At 40.2% G+C, this 17,882-nt stretch overlaps 1 protein-coding gene across 3 annotated transcripts in view; it reads right to left on the bottom strand.

Annotated features, from left to right (window-relative positions):
• LOC124605691 (phospholipase D1) overlaps nucleotides 1–17,882 on the bottom strand; it is a 181,228-nt gene that overhangs the window by 14,062 nt on the left and 149,284 nt on the right. For all 3 annotated transcript variants that reach the window (XM_047137547.1, XM_047137548.1, XM_047137549.1), the window contains 3 exons: nucleotides 12,193–12,318; nucleotides 7,620–7,728; nucleotides 7,383–7,514 (listed from right to left, as the gene is read on the bottom strand). In XM_047137547.1, the coding sequence (XP_046993503.1) occupies nucleotides 7,383–7,514; nucleotides 7,620–7,728; nucleotides 12,193–12,318 (367 nt within the window). The remainder of the gene's footprint in view (nucleotides 1–7,382; nucleotides 7,515–7,619; nucleotides 7,729–12,192; nucleotides 12,319–17,882) is intronic.

The following is a 17,882-nucleotide window of genomic DNA, read 5'->3' as shown; positions in this document are numbered from 1 at the left end:
CTTTACAGACAAATGGAAAAACTGGTAGAAGCCGACCTCAGGGAAGATCAGTTTGGATTCCACAGAAATGTTGGAACACGTGAGGCAATACTGACCCTATGACTTATCTTAGAAGAAAGATTAAGGAAAGGCAAACCTACGTTTCTAGCATTTGTAGATTTAGAGAAAGCTTTTGACAATGTTAATTCAAATACTCTCTTTCCAATTCTGAAGGTGGCAAGTGTCAAATACAGGGAGCAAATGGCTATTTGCAATTTGTACAGAAACCAAATGGCAATTATAAGAGTTGAGGGGCATGAAAGGGAAACGGTGGTTGGCAAGGGAGTAAGACACGGTTGTAGCCCCTCCCCAATGTTACTCAATCTGTATATTGAGCAAGCAGTAAAGGAAACAAAAGAAAAATTCATAGTAGGAATTAAAATCCATGGAGAAGAAATAAAAACTTTGAGGTTTGCCGATGACATTGTAATTCTGTCAGAGACAGCAAAGGACCTGGAAAAGCAGCTGAACAGAATGGACAGTGTCTTGAAAGGAGGATATAAGATGAACAACAAAAGCAGAACGAGGATAATGGAATGTAGTCGAATTAAGTCAGGTGATGCTGAGGGTATCAGATTAGGAAATGAGACACTTAAAGTAGTAAAGGAGTTTTGCTATTTGGGGAGCAAAATAACTGATGATGTTTGAAGCAGGGAGGATATAAAATGTAGACTGGCAATGGCAAGAAAGCGTTTCTGAAGAAGAGAAATTTGTTAACATCGGGTATAGTTTTAAGTGTCAGGAAGTCGTTTCTGAAAGTATTTGTATGGGGTGTAGCCATGTATGGAAGTGAAACATGGATGATAAATAGTTTGGACAAGAAGAGAATAGAAGCTCTCAAAATGTGGTGTTACAGAAGAATGCTGAAGATTAGATGGGTACATTCTTAATGTGAAAGGAGATACCAAAGACATCACAGACATTCTTAATCATATCAATAATCTAAATGAGAAAATGAAATTTACAGTGGAACATGAGCAAAATAAAAGTATCAACTTTCTGGACCTAAATATTACAAGACACAACAACACATGCACATTCAAAATTTATAGGAAAAACACAATGACTGACACCACAATCCCTGCAACCTCATGTCACCCAAATATCCATAAACAGGCAACATACAGGTCAATGCTGCATAGGGCAACAAAAATACCATTGAACCAAGGAAAGCAACAAGAAATAAACACAGTGAAGAAGATTGCAGTTGCCAATGATTACAATGCTTCCATGGTTGACAAAATCTTAGACAAAGTGAAGAAAAACCCAGGTACAAACTGCACCACAGAAGAAAAAGAGAAAAACAAATATATACGTAGCATTCCATACATAGGCAATGTATCACAGAAGATTGCAAATATTTTCAAAATCACAGAGTAAAAATTGGGTTTTCTACATCCAATAAACTACACCAAAAACTAATACATAATATAAAGTGTAATCATGATCCATATTCAGACTCTGGAATATACAAGGTAACGTGCCAGGAATACTCCTAGTTCTACGTAGGACAAACAGGCCGAAATATCAACACCAGGTACACAGAGCACATTAGAGCATACACACACAACAAACACACTACATCAGCAATAGCAACACACATACATAATACAGGACAGCCTTTTGGAAAAATAGAGCAAAATGTCAAAGTACTCCACCGACTAAATAAAGGACATAAAATGGATTTGCTTGAAGAACTCGAGATATATAGTCACATTACAGAAATTATGAAGATAAAATATTAAATGAAAAACTTGAAAGTGAATCAGTGAATTTCTTCAGATGTTTCGATTAACATACTTACATAAAAGTAGTAAAACATAGAAATAAGCACAATTGTATAATCAATGTGAGTAATTCATGAGCCAAATTGTTAAGATAAATAACCTCTGTACAAAAGCATATCATAATCTGTGGAAGACCTATAATGTTATCTCTGTGAACTACCTGTAAGAAGATCTTTGTAACTGTTTAGTTTATATAAGATATTTTCGATGTGTAAAGTGTACAAGTTGTGTGTGATGTTAAGTGTGTGTGAGACTCTACACAAATGGACCATTAGGAAACTGTAAGTACAAATTGTTCTAAATTTTAGCCACTAACCTCACAAAAAGAATTGATACCCAACTAAAAATCGCACTTCTTATGTATTACAGTAAAAGTCAACAATATGAAGCAGACTCACACACACTGACAACATCAAAAGAAATGGCTTCACACACACACACACACACACACACACACACACACACAAAAACGCACTTGAAAATGGGAATTATTTCTAGAAATGCGTCATGCGGTTGGTAAAATAAAGAAAAAATCGTGACTGGTAGCAGAAGATTTATTTATTTATAAACAAACCTATTGACAATGCAGTTCATTTTCTGCTTTGTTTGCATATGGACCAAATTGTACTATAATTATTCTGAGCTGTAATCCTTAGGGAACTAAAGCTGCGCTGACTAGTGTTTTCTCCAACAAATTATATCTTTTAAACAATGTTGGTTTTTTTTAACAAATTTTACTGACGAATCCTTCTTGGTTATAAGACATGTAATGGCATTTTCCTAATGCAATGTATCAGCAAGTTCCTGACTTATCTTCAGGCAACTTGACTTTACCTACAGGTAACAAATAGGGAACTTGTCAAAATGTTTCTTCATGACTGTTACCTGGTTGATGTTTCTTCATGACTGTTGCCGGGTTGATAATCCAAGAAGATTACATTAGTAATGGCTTGTTATATTTATCAAGATTTTTCATTTTTTCAAGATTTGTCGTCAGTTTTACTTAGTGTATAGGCTATCTTAACAAAATTCACCCCCCCCCCCTCCCCATGAACCATGGACCTTGCCGTTGGTGGGGAGGCCAGCGTGCCTCAGCAATACAGATAGCCATACTGTAGGTGCAACCACAACGGAGGGGTATCTGTTGAGAGGCCAGACAAACGTGTGGTTCCTGAAGAGGGGTAGCAGCCTTTTCAGTAGTTGCAGGGGCAACAGGCTGGATGAGTGACTGATCTGGCCTTTTAACACTAACCAAAACAGCCTTACTGTGGTGGTACTGCGAATGGCTGAAGGCAAGGGGAAACTACAGCCATAATTTTTCACGAGGGCATGCAGCTTTACTGTGTGGTTAAATGATGAAGGCTTCCTCTTGGGTAAAATAGTCTCACATTCGGATCTCCAGGCGGGGACTACTCAAGAGGATGTCGTTATCAGGAGAAAGAAAACTGGTGTTCTATGGATCGTTATGTGGAATGTCAGATCCCTTAATTGGGCAGGTAGGTTAGAAAATTTAAAAAGGGAAATGGATAGGTTAAAGTTAGATATAGTGGGAATTAGTGAAGTTTGGTGGCAGAAGGAACAAGACTTTTGGTCAGGTGAATACAGGGTTATAAACACAAAACCAAATAGGGGTAATGCTGGAGTAGGTTTAATAATGAATAAAAAAAATAGGAGTACGGGTAAGCTACTACAAACAGCATAGTGAACGCATTATTGTGGCCAAGATAGACACGAAACCCATGTCTACTAAAGTAGATGATGAGATAAAAGAAATTATTCAGACAGTGAAAGGAAACGAAAATTTAATAGCCATGGGTGACTGGAACTCAATAGTACGAAAAGGAAGGGAAGGAAATGTAGTAGGTGAATATGGAATGGGAATAAGGAATGAAAGAGGAAGCCGCCTGGTAGAATTTTGCACAGAGCATAACTTAATCATAACTAACACTTGGTTTAAGAATCATAAAAGAAGGCTGTACACATGGAAGAAGCCTGGATGGTTCAAATGGCTCTGAGCACTACGGGACTTAACATCTGTGGTCATCAGTCCCCTAGAACTTAGAACTACTTAAACCTAACTAACCTAAGGACATCACACACATCCATGCCCGAGGCAGGATTCGAACCTGCGACCGTAGCAGTCGCACGGTTCCGGACTGAGCGCCTAGAACCGCGAGACCACCGCGGCCGAAGAAGCCTGGAGATACTGGAAGGTGTCAGATAGATTATATAATGGTAAGACAGAGATTTAGGAACCAGATTTTAAATTGTAAGACATTTCCAGGGGCAGATGTGGACTCTGACCACAATCTATTGGTTATGAACTGTACATTAAAACTGAAGAAACTGCAATAAGGTGGGAATTTAAGGAGATGGGGCTTGGATAAACTGAAAGAAATTCCTAAGGAAATGCAATCCGAAAGCAAAGGAAGTAGGTTACAGTACGCTTGTTCGCCCACTGCTTGAATACTGCTCAGTAGTGCGGGATCCGTACCAGACAGGGTTGATAGAAGAGATAGAGAAGATCCAACGGAGAGCAGCGCGCTTCGTTACAGGATCATTTAGTAATCACGAAAGCGTTACGGAGATGACAGATAAACTCCAGTGGAAGACTCTGCAGGAGAGACGCTCAGTAGCTCGGTACGGGTTTTTGTTGAAGTTTCGAGAACATACCTTCACCGAAGATTCAAGCAGTATATTGCTCCCTCCTACGTATATCTCGCGAAGAGACCATGAGGATAAAATCAGAGAGATTAGAGCCCACACAGAAGCGTACCAACAATCCTTCTTTCCACGAACAATACGAGACTGGAATAGAAGGGAGAACCGATAGAGGTACTCAGGGTACCCTCCGCCACACACCGTCAGGTGGCTTGAGGAGTATGGATGTAAATGTAGATGTAGATGTAGATGAAAGAACCAGAGGTTGTAGAGAGTTTCAGGGAGAGCGTAAGGGAACAATTGACAGGAATGGGGGAAAGAAATACAGTAGAAGAAGAATAGGTAGCTTTGACGGATGAAGTAGTGAAGGCAGCAGAGGATCTAGTAGGTAAAAAGACGAGGGCTAGTAGAAATCCTTGGGTAACAGAAGAAATATTGAATTTAATTGATGAAAGGAGAAAATATAAAAATGCAGTAAATGAAGCAGGCAAAAAGGAATACAAACATCTCAAAAATGAGATCAACAGGAAGTGCAAAATGGCTAAGCAGGGATGGCTAGAGGACAAATGTACGGATGTAGAGGCATATATCACGAGGGGTAAGATAGATACTGCCCACAGGAAAATTAAAGCGACCTTTGGAGAAAAGAGAATCACTTGTATGAATACCAAAAGCTCAGATGGGGACCCAGTTCTAAGCAAAGAAGGGTAAGCAGGAAGGTGGAAGGAGTATAAAGAGGGTCTATACAAGGGTGATGTACTTGAGGACAATATTATGGAAATGGAAGAAGACGTAGATGAAGATGAAATGGGAGATATGATACTGCGTGAAGAGTTTGACAGAGCACTGAAAGACCTAAGTTGAAACAAGGCCCCAGGAGTAGACAACAATCCATTAGAACTACTGATAGCCTTGGAAGAGCCAGCCCTGACAAAACTCTACCATCTGGTGAGCAAAATGTGTGAGATAGGTGAAATACCCTCAGACTTCAAGATGAATGTAATAATTCTAATCCCAAAGAAAGCAGGTGTTGACAGATGTGAAAATAACCAAACTATCAGTTTAGTAAGTCACGGCTGCAAAATACTAACGCAAATTCTTTACAGACGAATGGAAAAACTGGTAGAAGCCGAACTCGGGGATGATCAGTTTCGATTCCGTAGAAATGTTGGAACATGTGAGGCAATACTGACCCTACGGATTATCTTAGAAGATATATTAAGGAAAGGCAAACCTACATTTCTAGCATTTGTAGACTTAGAGAAAGCTTTTGACAATGTTGACTGGAATACTCTCTTTCAAATTCTGAAGGTGGCAGAGGTCAAATACAGGGAGCAAAAGGCTATTTAGAATCTGTACAGAAACCAGATGGCAGTTATAAGAGTCGAGGGGCATGAAAGGGAAGCAGTGGTTAGGAAGGGAGTGAGACAGGGTTGTAGGCTATCCCCAACGTTATTCAATCTGTATATTGAGCAAGCAGTAAAGGAAACAAAAGAAAAATTCGGAGTAGGTATTAAAATCCATGGAGAAGAAATAAAAACTTTAAGGTTGGCCGATGACATTGTAATTCTGTCAGAGACAGCAAAGGACTTGGAATAGCATTTGAAAGGAATGGACAGTGTCTTGAAAGGAGGATATAAGATGAACATCAACAAAAGCAAAACGAGGATAATGGAATGTAGTCAAATTAAGTCGGGGGAATTAGATTAAGAAATGACACACATAAAGTAGTAGATGAGTTTTGCTATTTGGGGAGCAAAATAACTGATGATGGTAAACTAGAGAGGATATAAAATGTAGACTAGCAATGGCAAGGAAAGTGTTTCTGAAGAGAAATTTCTTAACATTTAGTATAGATATAAATGTCAGGAAGTCATTTCTGAAAGTATTTGTATGGAGTATAGCCATGTACTGAAGTGAAACATGGACGTGAAGTCATGTTGAATAGAAGCTTTCGAAATTTGGTGCTACAGAAGAATGCTGAAGATTAGATGGCTAGATCACGTAACTAATGAGGAGGTACAGAATAGAATTGGGGAGAAGAGGAGTTCGTGGCACAACTTGACTAGAAGAAGGGATCAATTGGTAGGACATGTTCTGAGGCATCAAGGGATCACCAGTTTAGTATTGAAGGGCAGCGTGGAGGGTACAAATCATGGAGGGAGACCAAGAGATGAATACTCAAAGCAGACTCAGAAGGATGTAGGTTGCAGTAGTTACTGGGGATGAAGAAGCTTGCACAGGATAGAGTAGCACGGAGAGCTGCATCAAACCAGTATCTGGACTGAAGACCACAACAACAACAACAGCAACAACAACAACAATAGCAACAAAAACAACAACAACAACAACAATTCATGTACTGAATTGTAAGGGTGTTGATCCTGCTTGATAGCTATCATGGTTATAATTTATGTAGGATGTAGAGTTTTCGAGTTACTTTAATTTGATGAACAGAGGTCATGTCAACATTTTTTTTCCAAGACGGAGATATGAGTAGCTTTGGTTCCATGATCATGGTTGCCCCCTCTCCCTCTCCCTCTCCCTCTCCCTCTCCCACAGGTCTATTTGAATTTCCTTCACTATAGAGGTGGCCAGGTTTAGTTGACCGTGTATATTTATAAATATATATTGTTTTCAGAGTCTTTCATAGTGGCATGGCTGAATATTCAATGCATCTCTTTGAATAATTTTTGAGGTTTTAACATTATTTTGCTTATAGACATCTAAGTTTCAAGAATTTATTTAAAATTATGTGGTTTTAATACCGAGAAGATCTTTTTCAGTGAAATTTATTCTCCTTATCCTACTCTTTCACTGCACTCACTGTCCTTCAAATTACCTCAGTACTTCATTATGAACACTCCTTCACCACTAAAAAACACAATTACATACCTGCAACACAACTGCCACTTCTGAATCACGTTTACCAATCAACGATCTGTCATTGATGTTTGCAGATCCACATACTACAGTATTGTCATCTGCAATTAGTAGTTTTGAATGAACATATATCAGTTCAGACACCTGCCAGGAATGAAGGAGGACATTTTTGAGAATACGCTTATGCTCACAGAGAAGAAACTCTGTTTAAGTTACAACACACTTCTCTCAAATAATATAAATTCTCACCAAGTCCCCATTCAAGATAGAATGTGTCCGCAGGCCATGGAATGTTATATATTCACTGGGGTCTTCAATACCAGCTTCCTTCAACTTATTTAAAATGGCATCTTTCCCCCTGCAACAGAAAAAAAAACTGAGACACTACTTTTCATTCTTGTGTTTCATAATCATGTGCAGTTCTTCCTGCATTCATCAGTCTGCCACAGGAATTGTACTGTGTTTCACAGGTAGAATGTACACTATGCGATCAAAAGTATACGGACACCTGGCTGAAAATGACTTACAAGTTCTTGGTGCCCTCCTTTGGTAAAACTGGAATTCAGTACGGTGTTAGCCCACCCTTAGCCTTGATGGCAGCTTCCACTCTTGCAGGCATACATTCAATAAGGTGCTGGAAGGTTTCTTGGGGAATGGCAGCCCATTCTTCACGGAGTGCTGCACTGAGGAGAGGTATCGATGTCAGTCAGTGAGGCCCGTCACAAAGTTGGCGTTCCAAAATAACCCAAAGGTGTTCTACAGGATTCAAGTCAGGATTCTGTGCAGGCCAGTCCACTACAGGGATGTTATTGATCTGTAACAACTCCACCCCAGGCCGTGCATTATGAACAGGTGCTCGACTGTGTTGAAAGATGCAATCACCATCCCTGAATTGCTCTTCAACAGTGGGAAGCAAGGAGGTGCTTAAAACGTCAATGTAGGCCTGTGCTGTGATAGTTCCACACACAACAACAAGGGGGTGCAAATCCCCTCCATGAAAAACACGACCGCACCATAACACCACCACCTCCAAATTTTACTGTTGGCACTACACATGCTGGCAGATGACATTCACTGGGCATTCACCATACCCACACCCTGCCATCGGATTGCTACATTGTGTACCATGATTTGTCACTCCACACGACATTTTTCCACTGTTCCATCCTCCAATGTTCACACTCCTTACACCAAGCAAGACGCCGTTTGCCATTTACCAGCATAATGTGTGGCTTATGAGCAGCTGCTCGACTATGAAATCCAAGCTTCCTCACCTCCTGCCTAACTGTCGTAGTACTTGCAGTGGATCCTGATGCAGTCTGGAATTCCTGAGTCATGATCTGGATAGATGTCTGCTAATTACACATTACGACCCTCTTCAACTGTCGGCGGTCTCTGTCAGTCAACAGACGAGGTTGGCCTGTACGTTTTTGTGCTGTACGTGTCCCTTCACATTTCCACTTCTCTATGACATCATAAACAGTGGACGTGGGGATGTTTAGGAGTGTGGAAATCTTGCATACATAAGTCTGACCCAAGTGACACCCAATTACGTGACCATGTTTGAAGTCTCAGTTCCACGGAGCACTCCATTCTGCTCTCTCATGATGTCTAATGACTACTGAGGTGCTGATATGGAGTACCTGGCACTAGGTTACAGCACAATGCACCTAATATAAAACACGTATGTTTTTGGGGGTGTTCAAATGGTTCAAATGGCTCTGAGCACTATGGGACTTAACATCTGTGGTCATCAGTCCCCTAGAACTTAGAACTACTTAAACCTAACTAACCCAAGGACATCACACACATCCATGCCTGAGGCAGGACTCGAACCTGCGACCGTAGCAGTCGCGCGGCTCCGGATTGAGCGCCCAGAACCGCTAGACCACCGCGGCCGGCTTTTGGGGGTGTCCGGATACTTTTGATCACATAGTGTATCTCTGCTTCATCTTATGCAACAACACATTTGGAATGTTTAAGTAATTAAGTGTTATGATAATAGAAATCTCAAAGTGGAAAAAATTAGCGAAAACAAAAATACCTCCAGATGAATGACATTTGAAATCTACACCCACTTACAACATTAAAACTTTGCATTTTTAACTTGGCTACTATACTATTATGTCCACTGTTTCTCTTTATAGTTTTGTTTTTTATTTGATTTTACTAATTTTTTGTTTTCTTCTCATTATCCCAGTTCTGTGCCCTTAGCCGTTTGTACATTCCCTTTCCATGTTCTGCATCTCTCAGTTTCTTTGTCCTATTTAACTGTCTTCTTTCACTCTGTTCCCTGCCTTTACTCATATTTACTTACTCTTCCAATAGGTGCCTCATATCCCTTTCCATGCTCTGCACTGCCTTTCTCTGTACGTCTTCTACTGCATACACTACTGCTATAGCCCTCCAATGACCAATTTGATTCACTGAGCTCACAGCCAATAATTTTCAACATTTCACGTTACCAACAAATGTTACACAGTTCCCCGTATATCAGTCAAAAATGGCAAACAAACATTTATACCTCACCTGTCATTGGCATTGAGACACTGAAATCACACAGTTAATTATGAGGGCCACCTGTTAAGTTTTTACAAAAATAATACAAGCAAAAATTTTTGGCATAAACTGTTTTATTGTTTCTGAAAATACCCAACTTTAAAATTCACACACTTTAGCATATATTTGAAACAATTCTGGGAGGGGGGCAGGGTTCAGTCTGACCCTTAATAATATGGCTTAGAAAAGATCCAACAATTTCTTGAGGTGTTGAAAATAACTGTCAACACAGTTTTTGTTTGATGTAAGAACATAAAAAGAAGTCTTCTGGTGATAACTCAGACGACGAGACAGTAATTCCATTTTTCACCCCTCAAATGATCAACTGTTTGATAGCTGTCATTTCCGTGATGATGAAAGATGTGACGTTTTTGAATTTTTTTCTGACTTTGGTTACTTGTCACAAACAATTGACACTCAAGCAATTGACTGCTGCTTACTTCTGAGCTCATATGAGTATATCTGTCTTCTGTTATGATGAGTATACAAATTTTTCATTTCCTTGGTTGATTCTCCTCCTTCCACCAACTGGCATGAGCCAGTTTTTGAGCTTCAAACTGTGTAATATGCACAGAGAACAGATCTTTTTTGATGCATTAAAGATGCAAAACTGAATGTACTGTAGTCTCTGACGTGACAAAGAATGCACCTAGCAGTAAGTTACATGCCTAACCTCTTCAGTCACATTGCTCACATCATCCATGATTTTTGCAATAACAACTGGTTTGTTGTCAATGACAAGAAAGCCTGAAAAAGTTGAACAAAGTAATTTGATACACTGTTGTTGAGTTAGTCCCCTACAAGATTGTACAAAAATCATCCAACGGAAACCTTTACATGAAATTTCCAAATTTCTCCACAGCGCAGTTTCTTTAAGCACTTACGGTCATTTGGAACAACTTAAAAAGCGATCCTTGTATTATTGAACTGACAGATCTTTCTGCTTATACAAGTTCTGTAGGGACATAGTAGTAAAACTAATGGGAAAGTCTATTTTTAAAAAGACTGCCAATTCATCAGTTACAATTAAGCAGCTGCTGCTTATTATTGACTGCTTTATATCTTTTATCAATACACAAATAACAGAAAAAATTAGAGGTATTTACATTTTGGAAGAGTGAGAGCCTGTTAACAATGTATGTTGATGGTGATGGTTATCGTGGTCTACCACAAAACAGCCATTGTTGAATTTACATAATCAGATTATTTTCAGAAGAAGTGGTTGGTAAAATGTTACACTTAGTATCTGAAACACTATCACCAAGGACTTTGTGGTTCTCACAGTACTGAAACAGTTCAGGTAAATCAGAAAGCTTTTTTACCAGTCTTTTTCCAGATGAGAAGAATAGTGTCTGAAAGACTGAACATCAGGTGAATTTCAATTCACTGCTTCTCTGTAGCACACATGATACTCAACCAAAGCTGTAACACTGGTTTGATGCAGCTCTCCATGTTGGTCTATCACGTGCAAGCCTCTTCCTCTCTGCATAACTACTGCAACCTGCATCCATTCAAACCTGCTTACAGCAGTCAAGCCTTTATTTCCCTCTACAATATTTAGCCCCTTCACATCCCTCCATTACCAAATTGATGACTCCTTGATGCCTCAGGGTTTGTCCTATCAACCTGAGGTGTCCTATCAACTGATCCCTTCTTTTACTGAAGTTACACCATAAATTTCATTTCTTCCCAATTTGATTCAGTATCTCGTCATTAATTATTCTACCTGTTCATTTAATCTTTAGTATTCTTATGTACCACCAAATTTCAAAAGCTTCTATGCTCTCCTTGTCTGAACTGTTCATTGTTCACATTTAACTTTAGTACGAGACTAAAACCTCGAAATTTATATTTGACATTAATACATTTCTCCTTTTCAGGAATGCTGTTCTTCCTATTAAAAGCCTGCATTTTTAACCTCCTTACTTAAACTGTTGTCAGTTATTTTGCTATGAACAGAAATCTTTTCCATCTCATATTTAATTTAATTTATTCGGTATCATCTATTTTAATCAGAATATCCATCATTCTTGTATTACTTTTGTTGAGGCTTATCTTAATAACCCCTTTTCAACACACTATTTGTTCTGTTCAACGTATTTGCCAAGTGCTTTGCCACAAGCATAGTGTTGCTAATAGTATGACATTATGCTAATGATATTTTCTCCAAATTTGAATGAACAGTTACAAATTTGGGTGTACAGGGTTGAAAAAGTCTTTTTGTGTTAAATATTACAGGTAGATGTGCAGTACTGATACATACCTTGAAATTGAAGCATAATTCCAGTGGGTGACAGCATGCAGTGCAGTACTTGTAGGGCTCCCAACATCTCCTTCAAAGCCAGGAAGTAGTGGCATGACAACAAAAACTCTGAATACTGCTCTCTGCCTATACATATAAACAAAGAAGTGAAATCACTTACTTTGCCACCACAACTTGTTCAAAATGCATAGTGTAGTACTAATACATTCTAGCATTAATTGTAAGGAATATATGTAACTGTAAAGAGTATATCAACCTCATTACTTCTTCCTCTTGGGGCAGAGGAAGGTGATGTTAATATGGCATTCGTTAATTGAAGGAGTTACCATTGTAAGAGCACCTGTTTAACACCATATCTCAATTATTAACAATAACATAATAATGCCCATGTAGCATTAGTAATGTAAAGCTAAATGAAACCAAATCTTGAATTATGATTAGAAATGCACTGCAGGGGTAGGACAGACACCAGGGACAATGGCGTATTTATTGGTGTAAAGTACTCAATTAAATAAATGAGGTTATTGTAGCTTCCTTCAGACAGAAGTTACTGATTAAAGCAGGAGACAGGAACAGAGATTCACGTGATTTCATGCTAAATGTCCCATCTTACCTTGAGCAGTTACTCAAAGAATGGTTACTCAAAGAATGGATCGGCAGTAAAATCTTCAATTCCTCACTAACAAACAGATCATAACTTTTTGAGCTGGATAATCCAGGAGGGTATCAGTGAAAAAATGAAAAATGAAATGATCGTATGGCATTGTTGGCTGGGAGGCCCCATGCGGAGAAGTTTGGCTGCCGTATTGCAAGTCCTTTTTAGTTGATGCCACTTCGGTGACTTGTGAGTCAATGATGATGAAGAACACACAACACCCAGTCATCACGAGGCAGAGAAAATCGCTGACCCCGGTGGGAATCGAAGCCGGGACCCCGTGCGCGGGAAGCGAGAACGCTACCGCAAGACCACGAGCTGTGTACTGGTATCAGTGATAATATGGTTATTACAATATCAGTGGCTACAGATATTGACAGGAATGATAAGGTAGGATAATATTTTTGCATTGTAAGTGTGACAAGAAACAGTTAACAAATCTTAGGCAGAACCACCCCAAGAGATACATTAAAATATATTTTTAAATAGTGTATTACGGAATTTGAATTATCAGGAAGAATTTAGGACATTTTCTCCACAAATTAAATAATAACTGTCAACTTTTTCAGAACTATTGATACTACACAGATGGTAAATGTCATTTAGTTCCATGTAACAGAGGTTTGAAGGTGTGGCTTCTGTAGAGTACAGCTGTTATAGGCTTCCAGAAGGGGCAGCTAGCTGAGCCTAAGGGAGTCCAAACCAGCCTCCACATGATTTTTCACATACTGCTAATTACAATGAAGGGGATCAACAGAGTGGTTCAACCTTCACTCTCAATTCCCTATCTCTTCATCTATTTATTATGTTTTGATGCATCTTTAATCAATGATTAATATCAAAGTTTTGATAGTGTTAAACATACTTTTATGTTTCTGTCATTGGCAATTTATCCACTGTAGCAAAAGCATGCTAAATTTGTAAGCGTCTCACTAGAAAGCACCAGAGCAAAGTAACTTAAGTATCATCACCTGGCACAAGTTTCGCGAATGGTTACATAAAATAAGGGCATGAAACATTTGTCAATACATTCCATTGCTAGCAACTTCCTTGCTTGCTAATGGCTTTTGCTTGATAAAGAGAATTACTTGCACGGTTCTTTTTGGTACATTAGGTGCAGTTAGACTGGTTGGTTGGTTTGTGGGATTGAAAGGACCAGACTACTAGGGTCATTGGTCCCTTTTTCCATGAACTTGAAACACCCACAAAGAATAAGAACAAACAATGGAGATGACAAGAGACAACACAGGACAAGAAAGACACAGACAGAGGCCAGGAAAAAGGAATTAAAATTACACTGAGTGTGACAGTGGTTGGCCGACCATAGAAACAAAAAAGGAAAAGCCAACCACCAAGAAATGCACTAAAAACCCCAATGCCAGACTCAACACAAAAAAAGGACAAACACTTAGATCAAGTGATAAAAACCCCCCTGCACGAATAATACTCAAAACTAAATCTGCCATCGCAACGTCATGTGATAAAAGTGCAGGAAGCATATCAAGCAGTGCAAACGTCTGGCTGAGCTGAGTTAAAAGCGGGCAGTCCAACAAGATGTGGACCACCGTCAAAGCTGACCCACAGCGACATGAAGGCGGGTTCTCATGGTGCAATAAATAGCTGTGTGTTATCCAGGTGTGGCCAATGCGCAGCCGGCAGAGGACAACAGAGTCCTTGCGAGAGACCCACACGGAGGAGCGCCATGCACAGGTAGCCTCCTTGATAGCCCGAAGTTCGTTGGGTGAAGGAAGGGTGCGACATTCTTCACCCAAGGTGCGGAGTACCTTCTGCCACAAAACTGACCTGAGGTCACTCTCCAAGGCTGGTGCACTGACAGCCTGTTTGGCCAGCGTGTCAACACATTCATTTCCCAGGATGCTGACATGACGCGGGGTCCATGCAAAGACCACAGAGCGGCGCGAGAGATGGTGACCAGCTCGGCAGTGAAAACACTGCAGCCAACCGGCAATGAGTGTCGTTCATAATGATCCCTAAAGTAAGAGCATAACCGACACGACCAGCAACCATCGAACCATCAGTATAGACAACGTCAGAGCCTTGAAATGTGGCAAGGATTGAAAGAAAGAGGCGGCGGAGGGCCTCAGGAGGGACTGAGTCGTTCGGGCCCTGTGCCAAATTGAGCTGAAGGCATGGGCGGGGCACACACGACGAGGGTATATGTAGAGGGGCCCAGAAAAGAGCTGGAAGAGGGAAAACCTCAAGCCCAGAGAGAAGAGCTCCGACGCAAACTGCGATCGAACACCCTGACCGGGGCCGCTGTTCCAGAAGATGGATGACCAACTGAGGGAACAGGATAGCTGGGATGCCCGAGCAAGCTACAAACATGTGTAGCATAAGCAGCCAGTAATTGTTGGCGACAGAAGCGCAATGGAGGGACACCTGCCTCCACAAGTATGCTGTTGACAGGGCTTGTCCGGAAAGCTCCAGTGGTGAGTCGGATCCCGCTTTGAAGGATGGGGTCAAGCAACTGCAATGCAGAAGGTGATGCCGAACTGTAAGCCAGGCTCCCATAATCTAGACGGGACTGAGGAGGGGACCCAGAAGAACAGGAAATGGCAGATTCTGTGGCAGTAACAATGCCGGTGGTGACCGAGTGAACCACCGCATCAATGGCGTCAATGGAAAGAGGCTCAATAGCGGCAATGGAGGTGAACAAGACCCAGTCAGCCTTATTCATAGCCCATCTGCTGGGGCACCCAGAAGAGTGACGCTGTGGCAGTGACAGAAAGATCTGAAAGTGGTCACCACCGCACAAGTCGTCATGCACACTCCATTTGACAGATGGTAATATGCTAGGGCTGCAGATCGAAAGGTCGATGGCTGAGTACGTGTCATGCGCCACACTGAGATGTGTGAAGGCACCAGTATTTTAAAGAGAAAGGTCGAACTGTGCCAATGCTTTTCCAATGTTGCATGTTGCCTGTTAGGTGCAGTTAGATGTTCGAGAAGTGTACATTAGGTAGAACTGCCAAAAACATGTATTTTGAAACAAAATAGTTGGCAAGCCTCTCTGGTATTTGAGAATTTGATCACACTCATAAGAGCTACACAGCCTTTCCTAGTGCTGAAACCACAACCCACAACTGATTTCTGGGGAAGAAGGTGAAGTTTCAATAGGTAAAACTCTTGACATGTTTATGCGAAGAAAGATATCAAGATTAAGAGGGATCGGAAAGACTAACTTCGGTTCAGCTGCTGCGTCAAAGTTGTTATAAAAGCAAAGAGCAAATAATCACAGATTTTAATGAAGCCAAAGCCTTGTTGACAAACTACAGCTGGATTAAGACACAATGAATGTATGGAGAAAAATGCAAGAAGTATTCAATGAGTTCAAAAATAAAGCCCTATCTAGCAATCTAGTTAAAGTGGTACCTTCACAGCGCAGATGCACACTACAGGAACTCTGGCAGGAATCAGGTGAATCTATGTGCAACGAGTATAATGGACAGTGTTTGCTAGATGTGTAGTGTGTGACAAGTTCAGAATTTGGGGTCTTGTATGACTGAACGAAAGTAGATATTTTGAACTAGGTCCAGCCAAAATATAATTCTTGTTCATTAGTTAAAATACTACTGTGATACTGTTTTTGTTTGGTGGTAACTGTATGTTTGAGTTACTCCTGGGGTGACTTGCAGCAATGCAAGCTCTCCTTACTATGCGATTACGTCGTCATACAGTGTGTCCTCCAAGTGCGCAAAGCTGTGTGCTGTGCCATGCAGCCCTTCCTGGAGAAATTCTTTGCCATGGACTTCTCAACAACTACAGTATATATTCAAGATTCAATGTAAAACATTCAGTTAGTTCAGACCTGATGTTGACTCAGCTAGATGATACATTCAAGTTGTCAATTGAAGGTTCCAATGTTTTATGAATTAATGAATTTTAATAAACCAAGTCATTAACCAGTACATGGCTTTTCTATTAGTAGCTTGAAAGCCATCACAAGAAGAGTTTTTGGGACTTTGCAGGATTGTCGTCTGAGTAGTGCCGAGGCCTAACTGTAAGAAAAGGCACTTCGTCAGTACAAACCCTCACAATACCTTCACTGCGAATGCACACTATGTCCTGAACTCCTATGGGAATAACGTGAAGCAGCGAGCAATGAGGATAATGGACAGTGGATGCTACTTGTGTAGTGTATGACAAGTCGAAAATTTGAGTTGGACGAAAACCATGCTGGTACAGTTGAAGCAGTTAAGGCGACCAGGGGAAATCTGGGTTTGAGTCACAGTTTGGTGCAAATTTTCATTTGTCACCATTGTATTTATTTCAATGTCCAATTGTGGCTGATGTCAGAGTTCCACTTACATCATGTATATATGTATATGGTCATAGAATCAAAAATGGTGTCTGTTCTTTTGGACACGTCTGAAAGAACAGACACTACATACGTAATAATAGTGAAAATTGTAGGGAAATTTCGGTCCTAAATTCAGTCAATAAACTGATCACTGTAATCTATCCAGTTGTTCAATGATCATATTGGCACTGATACAGAGGATAACACAAAGGAGGATGAAATACTGAATTGCATCTTCCGAAACTGTTTTATTGAGGAAGACTGTAATATACTTCCTCCTCACAATTGTAGATGAAGAGCAAAGTCATTGGTATCACAGTACGTGGCTGTAAAATAGTAAATCAACTACCAGTGCTGCATGATACAACATGTGACTGATCTTGATGGGACACCTGAACAGTTCTATATAGCTAGTGTAAGGCAAGAACTTGTTCCCCCTATAGCAGCAGTTTATCATAGGAATGACATGTGCCTTTACTAATCATTTGGAATGCTTCACTGCCTTGATAACCTCATTTCAAACAATGTCCTAAATTCAAGACATGCCATCAGACAGATACATATGTCACAAGACAGATGCACATACATACAGGCCTACAACACTAATTCTAATCTTTTGCAGGATTATGGAAAACTTTTTGGGTTTGAAAGATTACTCTGTAGGAATCAATATAGAATCCACAAATAGCAGTCTTCTGAAACTCAGCTTGCCCT

Source organism: Schistocerca americana, chromosome 3 (genome assembly GCF_021461395.2).
Source record: "Schistocerca americana isolate TAMUIC-IGC-003095 chromosome 3, iqSchAmer2.1, whole genome shotgun sequence".
NCBI lineage: Eukaryota > Metazoa > Arthropoda > Insecta > Orthoptera > Acrididae > Schistocerca > Schistocerca americana.
This window is presented reverse-complemented; position numbering and strand designations above follow the sequence as displayed.